Below are 10524 nucleotides of genomic sequence, written 5' to 3' on the forward strand. Positions count from 1 at the left end.
ACAAGAGGGAGTGAGGAAAAGTGAAAACCCCTTTCTAGCCCAAGGGCTTTTGTTTTCCTCCAGGGAAATGTCTAGAGCGGCAGCAGACAGTTTCTACTAGGCTGTTGGTGCTGGAAAGCTCCCTAGAGGGAAATCGGTGGGGGAACAAAAGCATAAAAAATGAAAAATTGGTTTGGTCCCAAGAGTGAAAGATGGATCCTCTTCGACTGGAGCACACTGGGCGTGAGGGTTCACAGTTACACACCTTTCCCTTCGGGTACCAGCTGGGCTTTGTGAGCATCTGTATCTGTGCTTGATCTCCTCCTCGGGCTCAGCACTCCTTGAACTCAGGTCTCTCACTTCTGGAGGACTTTGCCCTGGAGCGTGTGTTACTGTAGCCAGCTGTTAGCTAGTTTTAGTGCATGTATTTCGAATGTACAGCATCACACTTTTGTTATTGCTTTTGCCATGCTAGAGATAAAACCAAGGACCTTGCTCATGCTGGGCACATGCTCTACCACTAAGTTCTACCTTCAGACCATGCTATTTTGATACCCATATGCACAGTGAAGGGATCACCATATTCAAGCCAATCAGTATATACAACATCCCACATCAAGTGTGTGTGTGTGTGTGTGTGTGTGTGTGTGCGCGCGCACATGTGGAGAGCACCTAAAATCTACTCTAGTCACGATGCCATTAATCAACACAATGTATCACTTCTACAAATATAGCCAGGATATGACTCAGCAATCTCTTTCTGGGAGTCACTAGTTCATCACTGATGAACATTTATCTACATTATTTTCATAACTTGGCTATTATAAACAATGCTGCACTGAGCATGGACTACAGGTGTCTGAGTTAGTGACACCATGGCTTCTCCTTTAGTTCCTGAGATTGCCTTCCATGGAGAGTGGACTCTAACCTGTAAAGTGAGGTAAATGCTACTTCTCCGAGTTGCTTTGGTCACTATTTTATCACAGCAACAGAAAGCAAACTGAGAGGAGCAGACGACAACCTCAGGTGTCATTTCTCCTTAGCCCAGTTCTTTTTTTCATCAACATCCTTCAAACTCTATGTGTATCCTGGCAGAAGATTCCAGATCCAAACCCCTCTATTCCTGACTGAAAGGTTGACAGAGGGACTTTAGAGCCTTTGTGATAGTATCAGTCTCTCAAGTGTTAGCTCAGACCAATGGCTGGCTACTGAGGTTGGAATGTATTTACATCCAAAATCTCAGGACCTGAAACAGACTACAGATAGCTTTTGTGATTACTTTTGGGGAAAAAAAAACGATTAAAAAACTTTATTTCAGAAAATGAATGCATCCACCATCCTCAGATATATTTGTGACCAGATCACACACACACACTAGACAATGGCTACTATATTATAGCAAGCTTCTTTACAAAGGATAAAATGTCATCTTACCTCACAGAGTAGTGTTGCGTGAGAGATCCTTCGAGGAAGCAGGTAGTGCCCTTTTGTTTAAAAAGCGTTAACAATCTGGGATTGCGAGAATGCACTCTCGTCCAGAAACCAGGTGAAGCTTAAACCACATTACAGCATCTCAGAAGCTTCAGAGGACATGCATCTCCACATCTTACCACAGCATAAACACTTTTCTAAATCTTGTTGCAAGCAGTTGACAGAGCAAGCAAGCCTCAACCCACCTTTCTGTCCAACTGTCTGACTCTCAGAACTCACGCTGCCATTCTATGTGGCTACTCAAGAACCTGAGAGAAGCAGCGTAGTTGCTCTTCCGTGAGTGCTACAGTTTCAGACTGAGGAGTGAGCACTGCTTAGCCAGAAACCATCCATGGCTGGGTTGAGCTTCTCTTCCTTATTTGATGACGCTGGCCATGGTTCAGCTCTTGCCTTGTACACCGTGTATTGGGCAGCATCAACAGCTGCAGGCTTGAATGTCAAGTAACATGGGCATGGATGAAGGAAGTACCTCTGGACAACTTCATAACCAAGGGCTTTTAATGAGTCAAGAATTGGAGAAAGGACAAATCGTTCAGATGTGAGAATGTTCGAGGGTAGACTGGGCTGTGAGCAGACTGACTTAATCTTGGATTCAAGAGCATAAAGGGAACATCTCTAGACATGCATGTTCTGAATATCCCAGGCTAAAAGCTGCTGTTTACAAAATGCCACTAAAGCATCAGCAAGTTCTACTTTAAAGTATACATATCCAAGTATTAATGCTGGGAAATATGAATGCTCAACCACTACCCAGTCCTCCATGATTCTGTAGTTAACAGATAGATCAGCCTTCAAATGCAGATCTAAGGTGGAACCTTTTTTCTTTGCTGAGGTTCTGAAGGAGTAAAATACATATATATATATATATATATATATATATATATATATATATGATATATGATATATGGAAGTCTACTCTGCCACTCTAAGGCACAGCACCTCATGGGGACCAGGAAACAAAAGCAGTAGCTTAGCACTTCCTGTACCCCACCATACATGCTGGAGTAAAGGTAAACAGGGTTGGGATATCTTACACTCCACAGTCATGATGGCAGGCAGTTTTTTCCCCTAAGGGCTTGCTTTCCTGTGTCTCTGTTGTAGGTTGCTAAACCTTATCTATGGCATGATCAGTACTTCTCCCTAATGCCAGACACAAATCACAAAGGGACTTTAGGTACCCCCCCCCATCTGTCTGTAGCTGGAAGGGACCTTAGCAGCTTTAGGAGAAGACAAGTGGCTTTACTAAGCCTGGTGAGTCAGAAATTTAGGCCATTGTAATACAGAACAGTTTTAAAAATGTAATACTGTTTATTTAACTTCAAAAACATTTCAGCATTCTAAACATACAAAAAATAACAGAATGTTGCAAATTGCGTTTAGGTGCAGAGGGTTCTTGAACTTTCGTTGATGCAGTAGTTCTTTGCTTCGCTGACAATGATGAGCTCTACAGTTTAAAAACAGCTGAAAATCTACAGCACTTAACTAAAGAAAAAATCCAAACACTTCCTCATGCCAGCTGACCCCTCCCCCCTTTCCACAGCTAAGAATGTCAGCAGAATGCTATGCCACTATATACAAAAACAAGACAACCTGAAGCTAAATGGATGCCCACCGCAGTATCAACAGGTCCAGCCTCACAGTGCACGCCCTGAGCTACGGCCCCCTCCAAAAGGCATCTTCCCTCACAGCCTCCAAGCCAAACAAGGAGCATCAAGAATCTGTATGGGTTGTTTTGTTCTCTTTACAAACTATAGATATGTACAGTTGACAACTCAGGATTTCTAGCCAATAACCAACCATAGAGTTAACACTACCTTACGAGTTGCAAACAAAATGCCCGAAACATCTTCAAATGCCTTGTCACACCAACAGCAAAGTGCACAGAGTGAGGAGGACACGAGAGTGCCTACCCATTTGAAAAATGTTTGGAGCTATGTACAACTTTGATACAGTTTCAGGGCGCTCCGGACACCCACGGCCACTTCATGTAAACCACTGACACTTTGAGAAACTACAATATGATCGTGATCAAATTTTGTAATTAAATCTAACGAGGGCAATAGACACGGCTCAAATAAGAGATGTGTCAATCACGTAGATTTCCTACTCTAAGGTATTCACAAGGAGATGGAGTTTTATTCATCTTCCTCCTCTTCCTCCTCCTCTTCTTCCTCTTCTTCCTCCTCCTCTTCCTCTTCCTCCACCTTTTTCCGTGCAACTTTAGCAGGACCCTTGGCACCATCAAACTTCCCTTTGGACTTATAGTCAGCAACATCCTACAAGGAAACAGGAACACGGAAAATGAGTGGCTAAACTCTCCAGCTCTTTGCGAAAACAGGTAGAAAGGGCATACAGGCCTCACTTGAGAAAGCAAAGGGGCAACAGTTTCCATATGTAAATATGTTCCTTGATCATTCAAATCTTCAAGTCAATGGGCATTCACGTCATGTTAATAACCCTATCAAATCCCTTTTCCCTCTAAGTGTGGGTGTAGGTACAGTTAGAGTACTAGTTTTAAATGTAGGGGGAGGAGAGGGAGAACTGCCAGAAGCAAGAACATCAGCACACATAGCTTTCATCTAGGGAACTGGACTCTTGCAGGCTAAGGAGAGCACCCAGTCTAGTCTAGCAGAGCAGCCATACACCCCAGCAACCAGGGAAGCTTCCAGAGTCCTCTCACCTTCTCATACTTCTCCTTCAGCTTTGCGGCCTTGGTAATGTAAGGCTGCTTTTCACTGTCACTTAAGTTATTCCACATCTCACCCAGCTTTTTGGCCACATCTCCAATGGAGATTCCAGGATTTGTAGATTTGATCTTGGGGCGGAATTCAGAGCAGAATAAGAAAAATCCAGACCTTTGGGGAGAGATTTATATAGGTCAGGTAAGTATGCATGTATATGCATGCACGTACACGCACGCACACATACACACACACACTGTTCCTTCTTGAGACAGAGGTGTTGCTATGTAGCACAAACTAGATTCCAATTTTCACTCCTCCATCATTGGCCCCCAAGCACTAAGCTTCTAAGATAGGTATGCCCAAACACACCATACCAAAATACTATTGCTTCTTGCCCTGATCTCTCCTCTCTTGCATGGAATCACCACATTCAATGCTATAAATCTAAAGAGTTTAGAATGTCTAGTGATCCTGCAATGTACGGTGCCTTTGTCTTCCAACTGCTAGGTAAGGGAAAAGTAATACGGCTAAGGGAGCGGGTGTGCTGAAGTCAGATGCCTCCTTTCTAGTGAAGAACTAGTCAAGCTCTGAAGCTGAGACAGTCAAGCAGACAGGCACTGAACTGAAAGCTGAGTTTAGAAGCTTGTCTCACCATTTTTTTTAGAAAAGGTAATAGCCTTTAAAAGTCTTTTCAGCAAGAGGAAAACTTTCAACTGTTACTACATAATCCTATAGCTACTTACGGTGGTCTTTTGGGGGCATTAGGGTCCTTCTTCTTCTTGCCTCCTTTAGCTGGTCCATAATCTTTCATTTCCCGATCATAGCGTACTTTATCTGCCTTTGCCATTTCATCAAACTTTGATTTCTCTTTGCCGGACATTGTCTGCAAACAACAGAACTTGTTAAAATTCCTGGATACAGTTGAACACATACTTGACCAATGGTTTTGTAGAACCCCTTTGTGGGGAAAAAAGGTCTCTGCACTTATTTTTAAAGAGTAAATAAAGAAGAAAACAGCCAGCCACTTGGGTGACTCTGCAAGTGAGTAAATCCCGAATGTAGCCTACAAACTGAACCATCAAAATACCTTCCACCTCTCAGAGCAATTCTTGGAAAACTCCGCAAAATTGACTGGGACCTCGGGGTTTTTCTTATGTTCTTCCCTGCAGGTCTGGACGAAGAAGGCATAAGCCGACATCTTGCCCTTTGGTTTCTTGGGGTCACCTTTAGCCATCCTGACTGATGTATGGAGAGAAGACAAAGAGAAGAAAACACTATGAAATACGATGAGAAATACAAAGAGAGAGCAATGGCAAAGCCAAATTAAGTTTCTTGGTAGGAACTCTCCTCCCCCTCAGCTCCTGATATTGGTGGCAGCAGAAGGCGGAGTAGGAAAGAAATCAGCTTCACTGTCGCTTGTCATTTAACTTTTGACCAGCATGAAGCGCACTGGTTTACAAGTTACTTCTCTAGAGTGATCAAGTTCTTCAAATGGGGATAACCTCAAAATGGGGTGCTGAGCACTCCACATTACTGAACTGCTACTATTTCGCAGTTTCTAAAACCAAAAGCCTAAAGAACTAATGGGAAGACATGTTCATAATGTTCATAGAGAAGGTAAGCGATGGGAGATAGACTTCATTTCGACTAGGTCTCTTTAATTCTTACGTTTAGATCGGAAATCAAATGAAACCATAAATAGGAACAGATGTGAAATACCAGTGTTGCTGATATATTTGCCTTATAAAAATGGCTTTTTACAGCACTGCTGATCTGGAAAGCAAGCAGGTATCCTTCATACTATTAGTTGAAACCTGTCACCAGGAAAAGGGGGAGGGGACATCAAAAGGACTAGTCTTTCCCCTGTGTAATGCAGAAATGCAGGTCTAGCAAGGAACACTTTCCCCAAAGTTTCCAAATAAAAATGCAGCTGTGGCCTGTCATCCTCCCTGTACCCCGTCCCCCACACCTCACCCCCCCCCCCCCGCCCGCTTCCCGCCATCTTTTCCTTTTCCCACACCCAAGGTCATCATGTAAAACTAAAGCACTCCCCTTGGCACCAAAGGCCCGCGGGGCAGCATTAAAACCCCTCCGCGGCATCGCGGGTGGGGCGCGCCCCGACACTGGGGCATCCAGGCGTCCAGCGGACAGCCCGTGTCGGGCCACGTCCCCATTGCTCCGGACACCCGTAATTCACCTTCCATTTTGTCAAAAGCCTCGGGATGAAAGAAAGTGCCCGTGAAATCGACTGCTACCACCCCCAAGCCGAGCGACGTGCCGGGGGCGGCGACGGCGTGGGGGGGGACGTGGGGCCCGGTGGGCGACAGTCGCGGCCGCCGCGCCTCCGAGCCCCGCTTGCTAAAATGGCTGATCCGCGCGCGGCCGGCGCAGGCGGCGATGGTGGTGAACAAAGCGGCCCGGGCCCCGCCACCATCGCCCGCTTGCTGGCCCCCACCCCGCCCCGCCCCGCCCCACGCGGGCCGCCCGAGGGCGCCGAGCCACCAGCCTGGCCTCCCCGCCCCTGACGCGGGCCGCACTCCTCGGGATAACAAAGGCGCCCGTGCAGCCATGACGCTCCATGCAGCGGGGCCCGAGGCAGCGCCCCCGGCCCTGCATGTTGTCCGGCTCCGCTGTCACAGCCTGCCGCTGGGCCCCCCCCCTCCGGCCTCGCCCGAGCCCCGCACCAGCCATACTCATCCCACCGCTGCGCCGGCGACACCTGCCCCCCTCCCCAGGCCACCGGGCGCTCCACGACGGCCATGTTCCTGCAGAGCCACTGGCTCAGCCCGCGGACCCGCACCGTGTCCCCCTCGGCCTTCCCGCGAACTTTGCCCGCGCCTCGGCCCCCAGCCGCGCGGCCGCTCCCAGCAGAGTCGCTCCCCGGCTGGGGCGCGCCCAGCACCCTTCCCGCCGCCACCGCCGAGACGCGCTCCGCCAGAGCCCGCAGCCGCCTCTCGCTCGCTGCGCTTCCGCAGCTGCGGAACATCTGGCCAGGGGCTGTGGAGCCGCCAGGCTGCTGCCCCTGGGGGCGACCGCCAAGCGCGGCTGTGCGGAGAGGGCCGAGCCCGGAGGAGCAGCGGGCTGGGAGCGCAGGCACTGGAAAAGTTGAGACACCTGAATTGCTTCTTCCTTTCTGGCCACGGAGCAGCAGAGGAGGAGACCGGGCGGCAAAGGCGCGGGGGCCGGGCCGGCGAGAGCGATAGCGGCGCGCTCGCGGAGGCGCGGGCCGGAAAGTTGTGCGGGTGCCGCTGCAGCTGCAGGAGCGGCGGCGGTGGCAGGCGCGGGCGGTGCGAGACGTACCTGTATTGTTCGCGAGTCTGGGCAGCGCAGGGCACGACGCGAGGCTCAGCGCACCCAGCCTCGCGCTAGCTGCCTCCACGAGAGCCGCCTGATTGGCCAACGGGCTCCGCCGTTTAAAACAACCTCCTCGCCCAGGCATTGGCTGCAGACCTCATGCATATTAAGCAGACTCCCGCGCCCATTGGGCGCGGCCTCTGGGCTCATTCATTCAAACACAACAACCCGCGGTCGCCTGCTGCGAAGGCAAAACACAGAATAATGATTTTCTCTCGAACCCACCTCCTGCACCGCTCCCGCGGAGCACAGGCGCGAGCTCTAGAACTCCAAGGACTTTGGGGAGGTGGCCCTAAGGTTCCCGCAGGCCTTGGCCTCTAGCGTGAGAAAGCGAGGTCGAGCTCAGCTGCTCTGCCCTCTGCTCCTGCAGTGTGACACTTTGGCTGCCTCTCGCCCTAGTCGTGCCCCTAGAAACCCCCTGGGTCGTTTGGCGAGGGCCGACGGCCCACCTCTGCCCAGCAGTGACGCAGCAGGGGCCTGGCTTCAGGCCCCCACTCGGTGCCCAGCCAAGCTCCAACAGCCTCTGCTGCGCGTCCTAGCAGAAGCCAGCGGCTTTCAAAGCCTACCTGAAAGAGGCCTGACTGTGCCTTCATGAACGGCATTCTTTGCGGCTCTTTCCAGTAATTACCAGTCTCTATGTAAGCACCTGCAGTTGAGAAAACGGCGGGCTAGGATAGCTAGGAGAAGGAAACAAAGTCCAACAAGAGCAGAAAAAATGTGAGGAAAGGTAGTTTTGTGAGCAAGCAGTGTTACAAAGTGACACAGGTCCCCCATCACTGTCCTGTGCAGACATGCATTTCTTTCTTTTCCTGGCACTCCCCTGGTGAATAAAAGTACGTGGAATGACAGACTAAATGCCACTGGCTTGGTGGTATCATTCAAAGTATCAGCCCTGCTTTAAAACGATCTGTGGAGACTGTTGTATTAGTCCAGCAGTACAGCACTCCGGTGTGTGTGTGTGTGTGTGTGTGTGTGTGTGTGTGTGTGTGTGTAGGGGAGTGGTTGATTTCAATAATGCCCCGCTAAAAAGTATTGAAAAATAGCTTCAGGTCCTTGCATCCTTGAGTTACCACAACTTTCAGAAAATGTTGGGAGAAAAAGGTAGGGTGCAAAAAACATTTTCAAAGTCAGCATAATCTGGAGACAGTAAAGTCTCACTTTTTATAAAGCTCATGGTCAGGTAGATGTTTCCCCCAGGTAGACAGTCTCAGCTCTAATCAGATCCTAAACACCCCCTACCCACTCAAGGAGGGTTGTCTTTCCTCCAACCCATGCTATCTCTGTGTAATTCACCAGCGAGTAGAGTGTTTTTGTGGAATCTGACCTCTCCACCAAAGCACCCAAGCCTCTCACGGTTGCCAGGCATTTGTAGGCCTGACAACAGCTTAGACCTCTCTGTTGTACAGTGCTCTGGCCACACGGGGAAGTCAACCCTTCTAGAAGGTCAGACCAAAGAAGAGTGTCTCCAAACAGCAGCATAGCCAGACCCTCGTGTCTCCATCAAACCCTCAGACTCCTCCTTCCCCACCCCTACCCCTCCAGACTTATTCATTCCCTACTGCACTGGTAACCCCCTTTCTGTATACATACTCCAGAAGAGGAAGGGTCTATTTTTGTCATTCATCTCTGCTCAAGAGACAGTCATTACTGCTAGGCATGGTAGTACAAGCCTTTAATTCCAGCACTTGGGAAACACAGGCAGGCAGATCTCTGTGAGGTTGAGATCAGCCTGGTCTACGTGGGGAGTTCTAGGTCAGCCAGGACTACGTAGAAAAATCCTGTCTCAAACGAACAAACAAAGGCAATTGTCAGCCTTGAAGGTGGTTGCCATGGTTCTATATACACCTTCCTCCTAGGCTCCTATGTAGGTGATCTTCCTTGCCTCATTTCCTTCTGCAACAGCATGCCGGAGAACAGGCTGTGTCCTAGTGGGCTCCTACCTCGCAAAAACGCTCATACTTTAAAGCCATGTATGTATGTTAAATACCTACTAATGGCTAGGTGAAGTGTGGAACACTTATAATCAGTACTTAGAAGGCTGAGAATTGAGGACTTCAAGTTTGAGGCCAGAGCTGGACTGGCTACACAGTAAGACCTTGGTCTCAAAATCATGCCTCCTACTAAATGGCAGAGGAGATGAAGTGGTGGGGTGTGGTAAGGCTGGAAGAAAGAGACAGGAAAACCAGTGTCACATCCCTGTGCCCAGAGGCACAGCCCAGTCTGGTCTCAGGTACTAGAAGGTAGTGCTTTCAGAGGGTAGCAAATGGCAGCTGGTATCTGCTGGCTTGGCACTGTCAGGAGAAGTGCCCAGAGCAACTGAACAAGTGAGTAACTGGCTAGGGAGCAGGAGAACATTCCAGGCCTTAGAGATGGCCCTCCAGGGACCATCAGCCGTCAGTCAACTTCCAGGCTCAGAACCAGGCAAGGCCTAGCCACAAAAGACAACCACTAACCAGAATCCTTTAAGCTGCTTCGCTGCCAAGAGAAGTTATGAAAACATCAAAAGTAAATACGAAAGGGGATAAAGTGTGGCAAATGCTATTTAGAGAGGGTTTCAATCTCTGTCAGTTGAAGGCCCCCAAAAGATTAAACAGAATCTTCATCATTCAACAAAAATGAGCTCCTGGGCCCGTGGCACAATCCCCACCCCTACACACAGACCCCAAACTCTTTACTTGGGTACCCAGGGATTAAATGTGACTCCCCAGAGGCCCAAGAAGGCCAGTTTCCTTTTAAGATCAATAGAAGCCCCGTGTAGTGGCACATTCTGGGAATCCAAGTATTAGGGCGACTAAGACCTGAGGAGCAGAAGTTCAGGGCCAGAGGCCTTTACAACAAGACCCTGTCAGAAAAATCCAACACAGGTGCTAGGCATGGTAGCACTCACCCTTAATCTCAGTATTCTGGAGGCTGGAACAGACAGACCTGTGAGTTCTAGGGCAACCTGGTCTAGATAGTGAGAACCTGTGGAATCAATGGAAGATTTGGGTTGTAGCTCACTAGTACAGTGTGTGTG

At 49.1% G+C, this 10524-nt stretch overlaps 1 protein-coding gene across 3 annotated transcripts; it reads right to left on the reverse strand.

Annotated features, from left to right (window-relative positions):
• Positions 1–2763: 2763 nt before the first annotated feature.
• LOC121440448 (high mobility group protein B3-like) lies at positions 2764–7539 on the reverse strand. 3 transcript variants are annotated; one of them, XM_041641206.1, is made up of 5 exons: positions 7455–7539; positions 5242–5393; positions 4898–5037; positions 4151–4325; positions 2764–3746 (listed from the first exon to the last, which is right to left on the reverse strand). In XM_041641206.1, the coding sequence occupies exons 2-5, from the start codon at positions 5386–5388 to the stop codon at positions 3606–3608; spliced, it is 603 nt and encodes a 200-aa protein (XP_041497140.1). In that variant the 5' UTR covers positions 5389–5393; positions 7455–7539; the 3' UTR covers positions 2764–3605. The 3 variants fall into 3 exon arrangements, with proteins under 3 accessions (XP_041497140.1, XP_041497142.1, XP_041497139.1); XM_041641208.1 differs by lacking the exon at positions 7455–7539 and adding an exon at positions 7269–7416; XM_041641205.1 differs by lacking the exon at positions 7455–7539 and adding an exon at positions 6352–6531.
• Positions 7540–10524: the final 2985 nt, after the last annotated feature.

The sequence above is a fragment of the Microtus oregoni genome, unplaced genomic scaffold, assembly GCF_018167655.1.
Source record: "Microtus oregoni isolate MIOR12 unplaced genomic scaffold, Mior012 000067F_ref0000223, whole genome shotgun sequence".
Lineage (NCBI taxonomy): Eukaryota > Metazoa > Chordata > Mammalia > Rodentia > Cricetidae > Microtus > Microtus oregoni.